The sequence below is a fragment of the Lonchura striata genome, chromosome 34 (genome assembly GCF_046129695.1).
Source record: "Lonchura striata isolate bLonStr1 chromosome 34, bLonStr1.mat, whole genome shotgun sequence".
NCBI lineage: Eukaryota > Metazoa > Chordata > Aves > Passeriformes > Estrildidae > Lonchura > Lonchura striata.
In genome coordinates this window covers 4,473,477-4,492,606 of record NC_134636.1, presented here as the reverse complement: position 1 = coordinate 4,492,606, position 19,130 = coordinate 4,473,477, and the positions used below count along the sequence as shown (strand labels likewise).

The 19,130-nt window shown below is 54.0% G+C and overlaps 1 protein-coding gene across 1 annotated transcript; it reads right to left on the bottom strand.

Moving 5' to 3' along the window:
* Window positions 1–2,326: 2,326 nt before the first annotated feature.
* LOC144247832 (serine/threonine-protein kinase pim-1-like) lies at window positions 2,327–18,915 on the bottom strand. The gene is made up of 6 exons (XM_077789489.1): window positions 18,908–18,915; window positions 4,550–4,979; window positions 4,116–4,166; window positions 3,545–3,911; window positions 2,690–2,869; window positions 2,327–2,433 (listed from the first exon to the last, which is right to left on the bottom strand). The coding sequence occupies exons 1-6, from the start codon at window positions 18,913–18,915 to the stop codon at window positions 2,327–2,329; spliced, it is 1,143 nt and encodes a 380-aa protein (XP_077645615.1).
* Window positions 18,916–19,130: the final 215 nt, after the last annotated feature.

The following is a 19,130-nucleotide window of genomic DNA, read 5'->3' as shown; positions in this document are numbered from 1 at the left end:
TGGTGGGGCCCTTTCCCCTTTGGCTGGAAGAGGGCCAGGACCTCTATTTGGAGAAAAAATAGGAAAAAGAAAAAAACAATTAGATGAATTGTAAAAGATACAAATAAAATCCAAGTGTTAGTGAAACATCTTCTGTAACTTTGCATTAAGAGGTAAATGATCTTTTTAAAAAGAGAACTCAGTTATTTACATTGTAAATGTGCTGATGGCATGGATCCATCTTACTGACCTCAGCAGCCTTTTTTAAAGTTTTTGGGGGTTGTTTCCAACATTGTTATTTTAAATTGTGGTCAAAGCAATAGGAAATTGATTGGGGCCCTTCCAACTCCAGACAGGACTGGGAATCTAAACTCTGTCAAACCCCAAATCCTTTAGAAGATGACCTTCCTTCTCACTCTGGGAATGAGCTGCACATTCCCTCTGAAATTGCCAGGGGTTTCTTACGGATGAAAAATCCCACTTACGGCTTTTTGCTCTGCTTTGGAAGTGGGAAGGGCAATTCTCCATCCATCAGCTCCAGACTGCACTGCCTCAGGAACACGGCTCACTTGCCAGCTTTGGCCACTCATGGCACTTCTAGAGGAGGAAGAGAGTGAAACTACACAATTACAGCCAAAAAGAAATGAAGAATGAACAGTGGAGATCCAGGCATTCCTGCAGAGATTCAGGGGGTCAGCTGGGACTGTGGAGAGTTTGGGTCCTTGCCAATTGAATGTGTGACCCCAGCTGCAATCTCCTGGCCTGCAGGAGAGTCTCACTCACCTGCCAAAGGAGAAAGCTCAGGCACTGTGCTCAAACGGGCTCGTCTGATGCAAAGCTGTCATAGCAATGGGAGGGCAGAGCCAGCCCAGCTGTGCCCAGGGCAGAGCCCAGCAGAGCCCTGGCAGAGCCCAGAGCAGCCTCAGCACCCGCAGAGCCCGGCTGCAAGGAGAGAAACCAGAAACCACCCGTCAGCTGAAGGCTCCTGTCCCCTTGTCCCAGCTGCCCACAGAGCCCAGGCCATGCTGGCTGTGCCCAGAGCCGTGCCCAGAGCTGCCCATCACTGCTGCCTTTGGGAGCAGAGCAGGAGGGCAGGACATTCCCAGCCTGCAGCCAGCCACAGCACACCCAGCCCTCAGCAGCTGCCCAGAGCAGGAGACTCCTTGTGCTTGTTGCCATCTCCCAAAAGCTCTGATCCCACCATGCCAAGCAGGCCGGGACTCACCTCTCGCCATCCTCTGCTGGGAGAAAAGCTGGTCCCAAATGATGTCTTCAGCCTTCTCCAAGGGCACGGCCCATCCACGCTGCAGCTGCTCCCAAGCACTTCCCAATCCTGACTGGACCTTACAATGAACGCTTCCTCGAGAAAAACAAACAACAAATTGTTGAAAAGTGATTAGAGACAAGGGGAAGCAAGAAAAAAACTCTTATCTCTGTCAGGGGTCTGAGGAAGGCCCAACCCCCACATGCTAGGGAAAATCCCACCCATGGGGGAGAGAAGCCCACACTTTCTTTCTTCCCTCCTGCACTGCCTCCCAAAATAACAGTGATCCCAAAGTAAACAAGGGATGTGGAGCAGCCCAAGCCATTCCTTGCCTGCAAAGCAAAGCAGCCCCTGCACAGGTTCTGGAGTCCCACCTCTGCTCCCACCATGGGGGTTTGTTTGTGTCGGGCTGGCTGCCCCAGCCCCAGCCTCAGCCCAGTCCATGCTGGGTGGTGGGGGCTGTTAGCAGGGCCAGGAGCAAACTCCCATTTTGTATCCACCACAACCCATGCCCCCAGCCCTGCCAAAAAACAGCTGGGCAGCCGACTGAAGTTGCTTCTGCCCCAGCACAGGGGGAACCTTTTGTTCCCAGCCAGTCTGAGCAATGCCCAAATCTGGGAGCATTTCCCCGGCTGTGGACTCATCTGCAAATCCGCTGTGGAGCCTGGCTTTGGAGAAGGTGCCAAAAGTTCATCATCTTCAGCTGCCAGTGTCCAAGTTGAGGAAGAGGTTGTCATCCTTGATGTTGTCCTCGCTGTCTCCAGCAGCCCCACCTGGTACAGCTTCTCCAGGGGCTCCTTCTCCTTCCCTGGGGGTCAGACCAGGCTGTCAGGGCTCTGCCCAGGGCCCCAGCTGTCAGGCAACTGGGACAAGCAAAACCACCTTGGATGGCAGCCACCAGTGCTGGGCAGAGCAGCTCCGCTCCAGCACAAGGGCTGCATATTCCCACCAAACAACCCCAGTGCATTGATATAGGCAAGGAAAAAAGTCTGGGTTTCCTTGCTTCTGATTGCCAGGGCATGTGTGGAGCTGTAACTTACCAGGGCCCTGCAGCAAAGTGTGCATGAGGCTCTCTCCCTTCATCTATGACAGGTGACTATCCTGTATCCAAGGTTCACAGAACAGGTCTTCTAAGGAAGGTCTGTCCAAGAAGTGCATGGATAAACACCACCTGATAAGTTCTTGGCACGCTGGGCAGAAAAACCAGAAACCACCAGTCAGCTAGAGAAGGCTCCTGTCTGCTTTGCCCCACTCTTCCCATGCCCAGGCCATGCTGCTTCTGTGCTCCCAGCTGGGCTTAACTTTCCCATCAATTCCCTGTTGTGGAGGAGAGCAGGAGAGCAGGACATGTGCCACCTCCTCAGCGGCTGCCAGAGCAAGATGCTCACGAGCCCGCTGCTGTCTCCCAGCACTGGTATTCCCCCGTGGCCAGAGATGAGGATCCACCTGGAGAGAGCCGCTGTGGCAGCGAGAGCTGATGGTCCCAGCTGATCTTCCGGCCCCTCCTGAAAGGGTGCTGCCCGCAGACCATCTGGTGCAGCAGGATGCCCAGGGACCAGATCGTTGCTGCCTCGCCATGGTACCAGCCCAAGCGGGTCCATTCCGGGGGGCTGTATGACAGTGTTCCTGTGGAATAGAGATGGAGTTCATCAGGGGGATGCTGCTGCTTCCAGAGCCTGGCCCCAGCATCCCTGGGCATGCAGGGGCTGCCCCAGTGACACACGGAGTGACTGCTGCACTCTCGCCAATACTTGGGACTTGTGTACAAACTCAGGGCTGGACAAGAAGCCACTGGTTTTGGAAGAGGGCAGCAGAAGCCCCAGCAAGGCCTGACCATGACATGTAAAGCAAAAACCCACTCAGGGGTGGGGGAAAAAACAGGTCCTTATCCTCCCTGCCTGCAGTGCCCCAAAGATATTATGAAGGCAATATTTTATGTTTTCATAAAATATTATGGAAACAAGGTGAGTGGAGCAGTCCAAGCCCTTCCTCTCACCTGCACACCAAACTGGCTGGTGCACTGGTCCTGGCCCCCTCCTCTGCTACCCCCACCCACGGGTGCTTTTGTCAGTCTGGCTGCTGCTGCTCCAACCCCAGCCCCAGGCAGAGTGGTGGGTGAAGGCTGCCAGCAGGGCTGGAAGATGCCTCCCCACCCAGCCCCACTCAAAAGCAGCTCAGGTAAAGACTCAGTACTCTGACTGGCAGCAAAAGGGATAATCCCCACTGCCACACCCAGCTTGGCCTGTGAGATGTTGGGCCATGAGATGGTGGGACCAGGAGCACACCCCTGCCCGGGCTCACCTGCAAAGTCAGTGTAGGCTGTGTCCTGCAGGTAGGTGCCACAGCCAAAGTCGATCAATTTTGCCTGGCCAGTGGCCAGGTCAACCAGGATGTTCTCTGGTTTTATATCACGGTGCAGGACCCCGCGGCTGGTGCAGTGCCGCACGGCCTCCAGCACCTGGCGGAACAGCTCCCGTGCCACCTCTTCAGACAGGAACCTCCGTGCCCGAATGAAATGCAGGAGGTCCTGAGACCGCTCCGGCCGCTCCAGCACCATCACGATGCTGTTGGGGAGCTCAAACCACTCCAGCAGCTGGACCACACCAGGGAAGCCGGTGGACACCTTGTCCAGCAGGACGATCTCCAGGGGTGCGCTGGTGCCGTCGGGCTGCGGGAGGACCACGGTGCCACCAGTGGGACTGATGTCGTGCCAGGGCAGGGGAACCCCTCAGCCAGCCCGGGATGCTCTGCGCCCTGCGCTGGCCCCACGCCCGCTCCCCATCGAGGCGTCCTGGTGGCTTCCCCCATGCCGGGGCTCGCCTCATCCCCGCCCGGCACGGCCCGGCTGTTCCCGCTGGCCCCGCTCACTCACCAGCTCGCCCCAGCGCCGGACGCGGTTCCGTGGCACCCTTTTGATGGCCACCTGCAAGCCAAAGGCAGCAGCGGGCTGAGCTCGCCGCCCGCCCTGCCGAGCCCCATCCTCCTGCTTCCTTCTCCTCCTCCTCCGCCTCCTCCTTCTCTTCCTCCTCCATCATCCTTCTCCTCCTCTCCCTCCTTCCTTCTCCTTCTTCTCTCCCTCCTTCCTTCTCCTCCTGCTCTGCCTCCTCTTTCCTCCTCCTCCTTCACTTCCTCCTCCATCCTCCTCCTCCTCCTCTCCCTCCTTCCCACTCCTCCTCCTCCTCTCCCTTCTTCCCACTTCTCCTACTCTCCCTCCTTCCTCCTGCTCCTTCTCTTCCTTCTCCTCCTTCTCCTTCCTCCTCCTCCTCCTCCTCCTCCTCCGTGCCCGCCGCCGGCCCCGCCGCTCACCGGGGCGCCGTCCGAGAGCCGCGTGGCTGCGAACACTCTGCCGAAGCCGCCGCGCCCCAGCAGCGAACCCACTCGGTACCGCTCCTGCAGGGCCTCCTGCGCCTTCCCTGCGGGCGGGACGCGGCTGTCAGCGCTCGGCCCGGGGCCAGGAGCGGCCCCCGAGCGCCCCCCGAGCGCCTCGGGCCGGCCATCCCCAGGCCTTCGGTCTCGGCAACGGGACACGGGAGGCTCGGGGCCGGCGGCCGCGCTGCCGAGCGGCGGAGCTCGGGCCGGGGAAGCCGCAGCGGGGGCGGCGGGAGCGGCCGTGCCGCGTGTGTCCTCCGCGGGGCCCGGGAGGCGCCGGCGCCGGGGCCGGACCCTGCGGCGGGGCCGGGGCCGGGCTCGGGCCAGGCGGAGCCAAAGGGCGGCGATGCCGGCCCAGCCCCAGGCACTGATGCCCGCCCGGCAGCGCCACCGCCAGCACGGCCAGAGCCGGGCGGAGGCGAGACCGCGGCGGGGCGGGCGGGGCCGGGGACGGGGCAGCCCCGCCCGGGGCCGGGGGCGGGCCGGGGGCATGGCCCGGCCCGGCATGGGGAGAAGGAGGCGGGGAGAGGAGAGGGACACCGGGGAAGGACACCGAGGGGAAGGTGTCCGAGAGCGGGGGAGGGAGAAGAGAACGAGAAAGAAGAGAAAAACTGCTTTTGCTGCCGCTGCTGCCGCCGCTGCTGCCGCCGCCGCCGCTGCTGCCTCTGCAACTGAAGCACCGAGGCCGTTTGTCCGCGTGTCCGTTCCCCGCTCGCCCCACGAGCCCCACGGCCGAGCCCCGCGCGCCCCGGGGACAGCCCCTTCGTCTGTCCAGACACGGGAACTTTGCAGTGTGGAGCCCAGATCCAGAGTCCTGACTCCTGCACACTGGCAGAGGAATACCCTCTGCTGTGTCGCTGCTGTGCATTGTCCTTGCTGAGGCTCAAACACCCTTGGGGCACATTCCCGTGCTGTAGGATTCCTACCTGACCCAAGCACTGCACTTATGTCTCCAGCGTTGCTTTCCAATAAAAACAGGGGAAGGAAAACTGCGTGTAGCTCATGCTATTTTTCAGTGTTTATAACTTGCTAAGTGACCCATCTTAGAGGTGAGATCCATTTGGAATTCATGCCATGGAGAAGTCGTGCAACATGGCAAAGGGGAGCATAGAAATAAAGAGGAAAACATCTTAGATACTTTCTTTCATTTTCATTTCACTTCTGCAAAGCTGTTCCACTTCTCCAGGAATCTTCTCCTGTCTGCTCTTGACAAGAACCTCTCATGGAGAACAAGGTCGAGCTTCTGTCCCAAGATTTGCCACCTGCTGCAGCTTCTCTTGGCTTTCCACACTGCACTGTGTATGCAGCACAACTTTTGCAGCAAAGCAGGCCAAGTGTTTGGAGAACTTGACATGTCCTTTCTTTTCCTGGGGGGCTGGGGAGTTGTGCCACTGGTGAAGTGGCACAATTGTGACTGTTTGTCCTGGTTTCGGGCAAATTTTGTGAGGAAACCTCCAAAAGGAGTCCGTCTACAAATCAAGTTCAAGCGGCCCTTCTCCCTACTATTTCAGGAGAAGACTTCCCTGGAGAAAAGTGGAAAAAAACAGTTTATTTAATAAGTAAAGTATTCACAAGCATGAATAATATGAAATAAACCCCCTCAGAGTTCTGAAGAGGTGGCAATTCAGAAAGTCCTTTTTGTGGGTTGTAGTTGGCTCACTCGGTCTCTTCTCAGTCCCTCTGGCACTGGAATGCAGGGTCCCAGACCTCGGTGGGCCACAGGTGTGAGCTGCTGGTGTTTTTCTGGGTTTTCAGTCCAGAGCAGGTTCAAACAGTTCCAAGAAAAAGGAAAGTCTGTGATGGTTATTAAATTGTTCAAATGTTCAACTCCTGTTTGTTGGCAAGAAACCTTTCTGTGCCTCTGAGTGTCACCATCCCTGAGCCCAAAGGGCACAAACCTGATGAGTTGTGGTTCCCACTGCAGGGGCACTTGGGACCTTGGCTCTGCACAGGAGAGCTCTTCATCCACTTTCTCTCTTTTCCTCCCTTTGGGCATGGAGGGAGCTCCTGACTTCAGCCTGTGACTTGTGTGTGGAAAGAGCAAATCTGGGCAGAATCGGGGCACGGAGGGTTTGGGGGAACCTTGGGATCTGTGGTGGGCACAGAAAGTGTTTTCCATTGCTCTGAGACTGGCTACTGTGCCAAGTGGATTTAATAGCCAGCAGAGGAATGACTTCTGCATTTGATGGAGCTGTGCCTTCCCTTGGCTTTGTTGGCTGACAAGAAATGAACATCCCTCTGTGTCTCAGGCAGCTCTTACTCCAAGGAAAGCAGGTGGGAGTTGGAGCCAAGGAGCTGAAACCTGCAGGTGCAGCCTGGGCTGGAGGGAGCTCAGATTTGCACAAGGCTGCTCTGAGTGCCAGGGCTTGGATGGGGGAAATGGTGGGGTGGGGGTAGGGACAGAGTCTGATGGATTGTCAGCCATCAAGGGTCTTGATTTTCATATCTATTCCAACTGCATGAGGAGGTACTTGGATTCAGTGTCAAGTGGAGATTGCACATATTCATTTATGTGGAGTAAAAAAATGAAACAGGACCTAACAAATCTTTTCTGTGTCTTTGTAAAAATAAAGCATTCACTTTGAATACACTACTAAAGCCTGCCTAATTAATCACAAAAGATTTGAAAACTTAAATCAAATTATTCCCAGAGGCTTGGCTTGTTCAAGTATTCTGAATGTTAATGAGCTGCAGGGCACTATTTCTCCAGTGAATCTAACTCAGAGTACACAAATAATTGTAATTCCTTTTAAATGTCATCTTGAGAGAGTTGCTTGGGGGATGAGGGTCAGGGCTTGTGTGTCCTGCTTGGCACAGCCCAGGCAGGGCTTTCACAGCCCCATCCCACACTCCATTTCCCAGCTGGAGCTGCTGGTGCCTCTGAGTTCTGCTGCCCCAGCCCCAGGGAGGACTTGGGGTCATTTGGTCACTCAGGAGCTGGGCTGGAGCTCCAGAGGTGGCTGTGGAGCATTGCCTGTGCTGTGGCAGGGACTGGCAGACACTGCTGGGCTGGGATAGAGGCTCTGGGGGGATTGGGGTTCCAGGGCAGGGCAGGGCTGGGGTTCCAGGGCCGGGCAAGGCTGGACCTGCCCCTTCCTCCCCCACACACAAAATGTTTCCAGCCAACAATCTCCTCCAGTCTTTCACACCAGGCAATGTTGGAGGTGAAATCCCAATTCTGGACATAGGCACCTGGATAAGAAGAGTTCTGTTCCATAGGAAGCAAAGCACAGAGCCCCAGTGTTTGGAAGGCAGAGGAGAGCCTCACAAGGCCAAGGTCAGCCAGACTTGTCAGGAATGGCAGATTGTCTGCAGGCAGCTTCTGGATATAGGGAATTTTGGAGACAGAATCACAATTTTGGCCATGGGCACCTGGAGAAGCAGGACAGTGTTGTAATGCGGGCAGCCTCTCTCACCGCGATACCCCGAGCAGTGGAGTGCTGGGCGGTGAGAGGGAAGAGAACGGGCGGCTGCTCCCCCTGTGAAGCTCTGCAGTCCCACTTGGCGTGGGGAGGCAACACGGGACTTGGGGGTGAACAGGATGGTTTCATTCAGTGAGCCCCAAGACCCTCTGGGGAGGGCGAACAAAGGTTTTATACCAGAACTCAAGAGGCGGGGTATAGGAACAGCAACCACTGAGGGTACGCCTGGGGAAGAGTCTAAGGAGGGACTAACATAGCACAAACCTATCAGGGGAAACAGGGGAGAGGAGTAACACAAAGTAACCAAAAGGGTGTTGAGCCTCACTAAATAGACAGGGAATGCTCTGGAAGCAGGGGAGGAGGCTACGAGGAGTGACAGGGAATGTTCTGGGGAAAGGGGCAGGGAAAAGGGAGGATTGACAACTTGGAGAGGAGGGGGGTAGGGAAGAGTTTGGGAAGATTGAAAACTGGGCAAGGGAGGAGATTAGGGGTTGGGGGTTGAACATACACAGAACAAATATCAAACTAAAGAAAAACACACAACAGGACAATTCTTTCCCATAGGAAGGAAAGCATGGAGCCTTCCCCAGTGTTTTGGGCACAGATGAGAGGTGACCCTCATGAAACCACTTCCAACCAGACTTGTCCTGGCAATATTCCTATGGGAACAATCCCGGGATAAAAGGACACTTGGACGTAAAATCCCAGTTCTGGCCATGGGCACTTGGAGGAGAAGGAGAGTTCTTTTCCACTGAAAGGAAAGCAGGGAGCCCCAGTGTTTCCTGTCCCAGTGAGCCCCAGTAGCAGAGGAGAAGAGACCTTTAACATGCCAAGGTCAGCTGGACCAGTCAGGCAGTCCACGGGAGGCCAAAGCAGCCAGACCTGTTCTGTGTTCCTTTGGTTGCATGGGGTCCCACAGTGTCAGAATTGCTCTTTGATTACAAGAAGACCTACAGTATCACAATGGACCCTTGGTTCAATGGGGTCCCACAGTGTCACAATAGCCCCTGGGTTCCATGAGACCTCCTAGTTTCACAATGGTTCCAAAGATTCCATGAGGCCATGGAGTGTCCCAATGGTCTCCATGGTTCCCCAGGCCCCACAATGACACGTGAGTCCTCTGATCCATGAGGCCCACAATGTCACAATGGGCCTTTGGACCATGGGGGTTTGCAGTGTCACAATGATCTCCTTTGGCTCCACAGTGTCACAATGGACCACTGATGACACGAGGCCCCACAGTGTCACAATGGTCCTCTTGGTTCTGTGGGGACCCCAGGGTCACAATGGTCTCACTGGTTCCATGAGGCCTCACAGTGTCACAATGATTTGCTGATTCCATTGGGTATCATAGTATCCCAATGGTCTCCATGATCCAATGTGTCCCCCAAGTGTCACAATGGTGTCCATTGTTCCATGGTGCCCCACAGTGTCACAATGGTGCCTTGGTCTCACAGGCCCCACAGTGTCACAATGGCCCCTTGGTCTCACAGGCCCCACAGTGTCACAATGGCTCCTTGCTGGTGCATTCCCTCCTCCCCTTCTCAGGCTGCCCTGCCAGCTGAGAAATGCTCACTGGGCCTCGGTCTTGGCCAGCAGCCCCTGGGCTCAGCTCCTCTGGAGCTCATCACAAACACTGTCTGCTCCAGGCACTGCTGCTGCCCAGCCAGCTCCTGGTTACTTTAGGAGCAGCCCTGGGAATTGTTTGTGTTCCCTCAGTGGCACAACATCCCTGTTCTCACCCTGCCAAAGAAAGCTGCTGATGCCAAGTGCGGCCAGGATGAAACATGGCTGGGACTGCAGCCCCTCTCTTGGGGCCCTACAAACAGCGCTCCAAAAGGAGCCCTTGGAGCTCTCCTGGGCCAGCGACTCCCTCTGAGTGGGGCCTCTCCAAGCCGGGAACTCTCCCGTTTGCTGAATTCGGGGATCCCGAAACAACGAGGGAGCCTGGGCCGATCCCCCCACTCCTCCAGGCTCAACCCTTCCCTGCTGGGGAGATGCCAAAGCATCCTCAGGGAGCATTTCCCCGCCCTCAGGGGAATTTCTCACAGGTGCCTTGCACTGACTCTCTGTGTCTGTGTGCACACAGGAGTGCCTGTGCTGGGGAATGTGGCAGAAATGCTGCTCCCTGAGGGCTCCGAGTGCCCTGGATAGCTGAGCCAGTCAGGCCTGTAAGTGAGGTCAAGTCATGCAGCCTAAGCTAAGTTAAATGCTGCTAAGAGTTGTTCTTTTGCTATAAGTTATAAGCTGAGCTAAATAGTATTAAATGATATTCCTCTATTAAATTGAAAAGTCATAGGTTGTAAGTTAGGTTAAATACTGTTAAACTCTGTTCTTTTGTTAAATTTTGAAGTTGAAGGTAGAAGTTAAGGTTAAGGTATAATTTAAGTCCTGTTAAATTTGACCTCTGTTCAGCTTTTGGGCCATATTCCTTTTATCCTTGCCCTCACTGTCCTATGTGTCCCTATGCCACATAAAGGGACAGTTCTCTGATCATTTCTGGATTTTGTTTGGATTTGTGGTTGATTTGTTTCCTAGGGGTGCCTGAAGTGTTCAGTCAGGAGCAGAGTGACTCTTGCCAAGGAACTTTGTGGTGCTGTCGCTTAATATTAAATCTGGTTTTTGCTGCTCCCTTGCCGGGGACTTTTCAGCACTCTCAAGCCCTCGTTGGTAACAGGGTGAAGGAGCCCTGGCCCAGGCTCTGGCCCTGGGGGACACAGGGACACTGCCAGGGGGTCCCTGTCCCCCCGTCCCACCCCCCACAGCCCCAGCCCCCGTCCCTGTGTCGGGCTCTGGGGTTGATCTCGTGGAACATCCTCTGGGGGAGGCTGCGGCAATGGGGGCGGGGGGACCCGGGGGGACAGGGGACCCCCCTGTGCATGAGCAGTGTTGGACTTCTCTGGGGGAAACTGGGGCAGAGTGACCTCCTCAGTGAAATCACACAGCCCCTGTGATGTCAGAGAACCCCAGTGATGTCACACAGCCCCTGTGATGTCACACAGCCCCTGTAATGTCACAGGACCCCTGGGATGTCACACAGCCCCTGCGATGTCACACAGCCCACTCTGAGATGTAACAGGCCACCTGGGATTTCATACAGCTGCTCTGTGATGTCACAGCCTACTCTTTGAGGTCCCAATCTGCTCTGTGATGTCACAAAATCTGCCCTGTGGCGTCACAGCCCAGCCTGTGATGTCACAGTCTCCCTTTAATGTCACAGCCTGCTCTAAATTTTCACAATCAGTTCTGTGATGGCACAACCCACTCTCTATTGTCTCAGCCTTCTCTGTGACATCACACAGCTGCTCTGTGATGTCACAGAGGCCTTCTCTATGATGGCAGAGTCTTCTATGTAGCCTCACAGCCCATTCTGTGACATCACACAGCCAGCCTGAAATGTCATAGACAGATTTGTGACATCACAAACTCTTCTGTGATGTCAAACCTCCTCTGTGATGTCACAGCCTGCTCTGTGATGTCACAGCCTGCTCTGTGATGTCAGAACTCACTTATCATGTCACACAGCACCTCTGTGGCCTCACAGACCCATCCTGTCATGTCACAACACCTTCAGTGATGTAGCACAGCCACCCTATAATGTCACAGCACACTCTCTGACCTCACAGCCTGCTGTGTGATGTCCTACAGCACACTCTCTGACCTCACAGCCTGCTGTGTGATGTCACATAATCACAGAAACACAGAATTACTGAGTTGGAAGAGACCTTTAAGATCATCAAGTCCAATCCATGCCCTAACACCACCTCAGCTAAACCATGGCACTGAGTGCCACATCCAGTCTTTTTTTAAACATATCCAAGGATGCTGACTCCACCACCTCCCTGGACAGACAATTCCAGTACTTTATCACCCTTTCCATAAAAAACATTTTTCCCAATATCCAATCTAAATTTCCCTTGGTGCAGCATAAGACTGTGTCCTCTGGTTCTGTCAGCTGCTGTGAGGAGAAAGAGACCAACCCCCACTTGACTGCAACCACCTTTCAGGGAGTGTAGAGAGTGATAAGGTCATCTCTGAGCCTCCTCTTCTCCAGGCTAAACAACCCCAGCTCCCTCAGTTGTTCCTCACAGGACTTGTGTTCCAAGCATCTCACCAGCCTTGCTGCCTTTCTCTGGATACGCTCCAGGTCCTCCATGACCTTCCCAAACTGGGTGGCCCAGAACTGGACACAGCACTTGAGGTGCTGCCCAACCAGGGCAAGTACAGGGGAAGAATCACTGCCCTACTCCTGCTGGCTACACCATTCCTGATCCAGGCCAGGAGCCATTGGCCTTCTGGGCCACCAGGGCACACTGCTGGCTCATGTTCAACCGGCTTTAGACCAGTGCCCCCAGGTCCCTTTCTGCCTGGGCACTGACCAGCCACACCATCCCCAGCCTGTAATGTTGCAGGGGGTGTTTGTGGTCAAAATGCAGGGATGGGCACTTGGATTTAATAAGCTTCATCTTATTTGACTCTGCCCATCCCTCCAACCCTTCCAGGCCTCCCTGCAGAGCCCTCCTATCTTCCAACAGATGGACACACGCTCCCAGCTTAGTGTCGTCTGCAGATTTACTAATGAAAGGCTCAATCCCCTCATCCATGTGGTCAATAAAAACATTGAACAGAGCTGGCCCAGCACAGAGCCCTGAGGGACACCACTGGTGACTGTCCCCAGCTGGATGCAGCACCGCTCACCACCACTCTCTGGGCCGGCCATGCAGCCAGTTCTGAGCCCAGCACAGAGTGCTCCTGTCCCAGCCGTGGGCTGCAGCTTTTCCAGGAGTGTGCTGTGGGAGTCAGTGTCACAGGCCTTGCTGGAGTCCAAATAGACACATCCACAGCCTGTCCCGCACCCACCAGGAGGGTCACCTGGTCATGAAAGGAGACCAGGTTGGTCAAACACGACCTACCCCTCCTAAACCCCTGCTGCCTGGGTCTGACACCCTGGCCATCCTGTAAGTGCTGTGTGGTGACACTCAGTGTTAACTGCTCCATGACCTTACTGGACACTGAGGTCAGGCTGTCTGGCCTGTAATTACCAGGATCCTCTTTCCCACCCTTGCTGTGAATGGGCATCACATTGGGTAGCTTCCAGTCATCTGGAACCTCCCCAGTGAGCCAGGACTGCTGGAAAATGATGGAGAGCAGCTTGGCAAGCTCATCTGCCAGCTCCCTCATCGCCCTGGGGTGGATCCCATCTGGTCCCATGGATTTATGAACATCCAAGCAGCTCAGCAGTTCTCTGACTGCCTCCCCCTGGATAACAGTGGCCCACTCTGCTCCCTGACACCATCTACCAGCCCAGGAGGACAGTTGTCCTGAAGGCAAATCGTCTTCTCACTAAAGACTGAGGCAAAGATGGCGTTAAGCACCTCTGCCTTCTCTCCATCTGCAGTTATTAAATTCCCTTCCACATCTAATAAAGAACAAAGGCTGACCTTACCCTTCCTTTTACCATTAATATATTCATAAAAACATTTTTTATTAGCCTTTACTGAAGTTGCCATTTCAAGTTCAAACTGAGCTTCGGCCTCCCTAATTTCTTTCCTACATGCCCTAGCAGACCCATTAAACACTTCCTGAGAGACCTGACCCTCCTTCCAAAGATGATACATCCTCTTTTTATTCCTGAGTTCCTCCAAAATCTCCTTTGCCATCCAGGCTAGACGTTTGTCTCATTGACTTATCTTTTGGCACACAGGGACAGTCTGTTCCTGTGCCCTTGAGATCTCTGTTTTGAAACACACCTACCTTTCCTGAAGCCCTCTGTTTTTAAGGGCTGCTTCCCAAGCAACTGTCTGAATGTCTCCTAAATCGGGCAAAGTCTGCCCTCTGGAAATCCAATGTAAAAACCTTATTAGTGCTCCTCCTGACTTCACCAAATATTGAGAATTTTATAATTTCATGGTCACCATTCCCCAAGCAGCCTCCAACCACCACATCTCCCACCAGCCAATCTCTATTTGCAAACATCAGATCTAACACAGTCCCTCCCCTGGTGGGCTCACTCACCAGCTGCAACAAAAAATTGTCCTCCACCAACCCTAAAAATTTCCTGGACTGCCTCTTTTTAGCTGTATTGTGTTCCCAGCAGATGTCCACCAGGTTGAAATCACCAAAAGAACAAGGGCTGATGATCCAGAAACATTCTCTAGCTGCTTACAGAATGAGTTGTCCACCTCTTCTTCCTGGGTGGGTGGACAATAACACACTCCCAGTAGGATGTCAGCCTTGTTGGCCTTCCCCCTAATTCTCACCCAGAGACATTCAATTTCATCATCATTAGGTTCAACACCCATAGCAACAAAACCCTCCCTAATATAAAGGGCCACTGCTCCACCTCTTCTCCCTTTCCTGTCTCTCCTGAAGAGCTTGCAGCCATCTAATGCAGCACTCCAGCCACGTGAGCCATCCCTCCCTGTTTCTGTGATGGCAATTCCATCACAGCTCTGCTGTTGCACCATGGCCTCCAGCTCTTCTTGTTTGTGACCCACGCTGTGTGCACCTCAGCTGGGCTGCTGATTTCACCCCTCACTCAGGCTTACCACCCTTTGGCCTGCTTTCAGACAAACCAGCTACATCTCCCTCCCCCTTCAGACCTAGTTTAAAGCCCTCTCAACACGTTCTTCCAGTTCATGAGCTAAAATTCTTCTGCCCTTACCAGAAAGATGGAGCCCATCTGGTTCCAGCAGGCCAGGTGCTGTAAAAGTCACCCTCTGATTAAAGAATCTGAAATTTTGCCAATGACACCAACCCGTGAGCCACTTGTTGATAATGTGAGCTTTCCTATTGCTTTCACCATTTTTCTCAGACTCCAAAGGGACTGAGGAAAAAATGTCTGTGCCCCTGTCCTATAAACCACCTGACCCAATGCCCTAAAGTCCCTTTCCATTGCCCTGACACTCCTCTTTTCAATCTCATCACTGCCAGCCTGGGGTATCAGCAGTGGGTAATAATCAGAGGGCTGAATCAGCCCAGGCAGTCTCTCAGGGATATCCCGTACCCGGGCCCCAGGGAGGCAGCAGACCTCTCTGTGGGATGGCTCTGGTTGACATATGGGGCCCTCTGTTCCCCTCAGAAGGGAGTCACCTACCGTGATTGCCTTTCTTTCCTTTTTGATGTTAGAGATTGTCCTGGTTTAGGGCAATTTTGGGAGAAAACCTCCGGAAGGAGCCCCCGGAAAGCAAATCCCCACAGTCCCTCCCCCTGACCTGATTCGGGAAGACTGTCCTCAGAGAGAAGTGAATAAAACCTGTTTATTTAACAAGCAAAACACTCCCCAGCACAAAAGAAAAAAGTAAAAACCAAAAATAAAAAACCAAAATCAAATGACAAAAACTCTTTCACCACTCTGAAGAGATGATAAATTCAGAAAGTCCACTCCTGGGAGAGGTTGCTCAGTTCTCAGTATCTGGAGCTGGGCTGCCTGCTGCACATCACAAAATGCAGACTCTCGGTGTTTCCTAGGTCCCAGTCTGGAAAGGTTGGAATGCTGCTCAGGAAAGGGAAAGGAAAAAAACAGTCTAGAGAAAAATTTGGACTGCTTAGCTAAACTAACAAATAAGCAAAAGCAAAGGCAAAAGCAAAAGCAAAAGCAGGAGCGAGAGCAAGCAAGGAACCAAACAAGCAAGCAAAGCAAGCAAGCCCTCACCTCTCCTAGACAACAGACCATGGGGGGAGGTGAGCCAGCTGATAACAAGACAAAACAAACCTTCACTTTCAGAGTCAGTTCTGAAAGCACAGAACATAATATCAAACATAAACAGAACACACGACTGGGGATACAAGCACCTTGATGTCACCTTAGGACAGAGGTGGTGATCTGTCTCACAGATGAATCATAATTGGGAGGCTCACTCGGCAGATAATTTTCTTCTAAACCATCTGGCTGACTCTCCAGATCCAGGGGATCATACCTGATCTGAAGTGGCACCTGGCTTGGCACAGGGGGTTGGGAGGAATTTTTATGATTGCCTCCTCGAGTAGGTACCCACTGCCACTCCCATCATTGACCAGGTGTCCTTGTAAAGCCTGACAGTGGGAGGCATGGGAGACAGGGGGAACCAAGGAGAGCATTGCTGCTATGCCAGACCTCAAGGAACCAAGGATCCACTGTGACACTGCAGGGCCTTGGGGGACCACGGTGACATTGTGACACTGCAGGGCCCAGGGATCTGAGGGACTTTGTGACACCAAGGGGTCCCATGGAACCAAAGGGACATTGGGACACTGGGAAGCCTCTGGAATCATGGAGACCATTGGGACACTCTGGGGTCTCATGGAACCATGGTGTCTTGGTTCGACAAGACAGGAGTCTGTGAAAGAAGGCAAAGCCTCCTGTGCAATGGAGAACGGCAAACCCCCCCTCCCTCTGAATTACCAGGATCTTTAAATTAAAAGGCTCTCAGGCAAAGATATGGGAGTGGGAGTAACAATTCTTTACTAGGAGAAAACTAGACAACAATTTAAAAAGGCAAATGCAATCGGTACAAACAAAACCAGTTAAAGAAAAAAAAAGTCCAGAACCTGAGGGGTGCTAGTATCAGTTCTGCTGGGACAATTGCTTCCCTTGCAGTGGCTGATGAATTGTAGCTGCAGTGGTGATCTTTAGAAGGGTATAGTTTTCTTCTGAAGATCTGGTGGCAGTGGGGCCGGTCTTCCTCTGCGCCGGGGTTGCCTCTGAGCTCCGCCGCCGTCGGCTCAGCGCGCGCCGGCTGCTTCGCTGCGAGTGCCGCCGAAGAGAGCTGCTTCTCCGGGAATCCCGCGAAGAGAGCAAAAGCGAGCTGCTTCTCCCCCTAAAAGCTACCCCTTTATACCATAATAGAGTGCTTGGCTTCCCCCTCTGGGCGGGACCCCCCTCACTTACCAGCCCGGCAGGGAGTCAGTCAATAGTGTATAAACAAACCATTGCCTTTACGGGGCAAACCATTGTCTCTGAGAGAGATAACAAAACCTGTCCGACAGGTTTGCCTTCAACAGATGGCAAATAGAATACAAGCTTATTTTACAACCCAGGACACATGGTGACACCAAGTTGGCTGGGAGCGTTGATCTGCTGGAGGGTAGGAGGGACAGAGACCTGGACAGGCTGGATCCAGGGCCCAAATCCAACAAGGTGAGGTTTAACAAGTCCAAGTGCCGGGTCCTGCACTTTGGCCACAACAAACCTGCAGCGCTACAGGCTGAGGACAGAGTGGCTGGACAGCAGCCAGGCAGAAAGGGACCTGCAGGGACAGAGGGACAGCAGGCTGGCCATGAGCCAGCAGAGTGCCCAGGTGGCCAAGAAGACCAATGGCTCCTGGCCTGGATCAGGAATGGTGTGGCCAGCAGGAGCAGGGCAGTGATTCTTCCCCTGTGCTGGGCACTGGTTGAGCAGCACCTCAAGTGCTGTGTCCAGTTCCAGAGGCCTGGAAGCCAAGGCGCCTCCAGCTTTGGCTGCTGCCGGGCCGTGCAAGGGCAGGGCCTGGGGGAAGAGTTGCTGCCACACAGCCCCGCTGAGGGCTGAGCCCGGCTGAGCCCGGCACAGCAATCACCTCCTGTGCCTGTGTCCGTGCCTGGCATCGCCTTCCTTCCTGCAGCAGAGGCTGGCACCGATGAGCGACTGCTTCCTTCAGGAAATGCTGCTTTCCACAGAACAGGGACAGTGAGAACATGCCTGCAGGAGGCTCCAAGGGCTTCACAACTTTATGCAGCCAAGCGAATGGGAAGCCTTCCCAGCAACCTCATCTAGATTGGAGCACAAATGAGAACATTTTCTATGGTGTGCTGGGATTCCCTTCTGCCTGTGGGAACTGGGCACTGCAAGGCAGCTGGGAAAGGCCGTGGGAGCCAGATGAGAATGGACATGGCCAAAGCTGCACAGGGGCCTGGGGAGCTCTGGGCTGTCTCTTGGCCAGTCTCCACACTTTTGGTAGGCCCTGGGCCACATCCCTGGGAGGGCAGCTGGAGCAGCCCAGGACCCACGAGTCTTCACTCCCTCCCACAGAGGAAACCCTCCCTAAAGCCCAGGGGAAAACCATCCCCAGCGCTTCCCGGGGAGCAGGGAGCGCTGTCCTGGGAAAGGGCAGCCAGGCTGCCGGCTCACCTGCTCCCCGCGCTTGCAGCGGAGCAGCCTGGGCAGCCCTGGCAGGCAGGGCCATGGCCAGGAGGAGCAGGAGGAGGAGGCGCAGAGCAAGGGCCATGGTGCCTTGCCCTGTGCCAGTCCCGCCGCTCTCGCTGCCACCACTGTCCTGAGGCCGCTGTCCCAATGTCAGCACCACTGCTGCCACCGCCGCTGCTGCCGCAGCAGTTGTGCTCCAGGACTGCCTGCTGGGGCCTTGTGGTGCTCTGCAACCACGGGGCTCTGGGACCTCTGTGACCTCAGAGCCTGCTGTGAGCTCAGCCTGCTGTGACCCCAGAGCCTGCTGTGAGCTCACAATCCTGCTGTGATCTCATGGCCTGGGTGGGCATGGACCTCAGGGGTGGAATTTTCCTTCTTGGGGAGGGGGCTCATCCTGCCTGGCAGTTTGTCCAAGAACTGGGCCAGCCCCCTCAAGTCAGTCTCACTACTCTGTGTTCTGGCCACTGGCACAGGAGATCACATCCAAGGATTTCTGGGCCCCTCAAGCACTGTCTACCACAGCCCACGATGCTGAGGAGTGAGTGTTCTCTGGCTGGAAACAAGTGCCAGATTTCCTCCTGATAGTAAAAGGGTTTCAAAATTATGACAATTTAAAGAGTTAGAAGGAAAATTAAACTTAGTAGGGCCTGGGAAAAATACTCTGGGAAAGCATAGGCCGTGCACTTGCTAAAATAGCACATGTGTAGCTAGTATATGGTAAATGATATAATTGTTAGATGTGATGATTGTTTAGTAATTAAATATAATTACCGTTTCATCGTAAGAATGATGAGAAACAGTAGTCAGTGACTTGTACAAGATCACAAGAAACTCATGGTTGAATAAGTTTAATGTATACAATAGAACAATATAAGTTTAAAAATTAACATGTAAGTTATATAACAACAGAATATAGAATACTTTGAGCTCGAAAGTCATGTCGCAGCCAGATTTGGGTCTGTACCCCTGATTCCCTGGGCTCCACAATAAAAGC

What these genes read in the sequence shown, in the direction of transcription:
- LOC144247832 (XM_077789489.1), bottom strand. An exon ending in GGCTCTCGGACGGCGCCCCG is followed by an intron (nt 4,167 to 4,549) that starts GTGAGCGGCGGG and finishes TTTGGCTTGCAG; the next exon opens with GTGGCCATCAAAAGGGTGCC. An exon ending in TCCGGCGCTGGGGCGAGCTG is followed by an intron (nt 3,912 to 4,115) that starts GTGAGTGAGCGG and finishes GTCCTCCCGCAG; the next exon opens with CCCGACGGCACCAGCGCACC.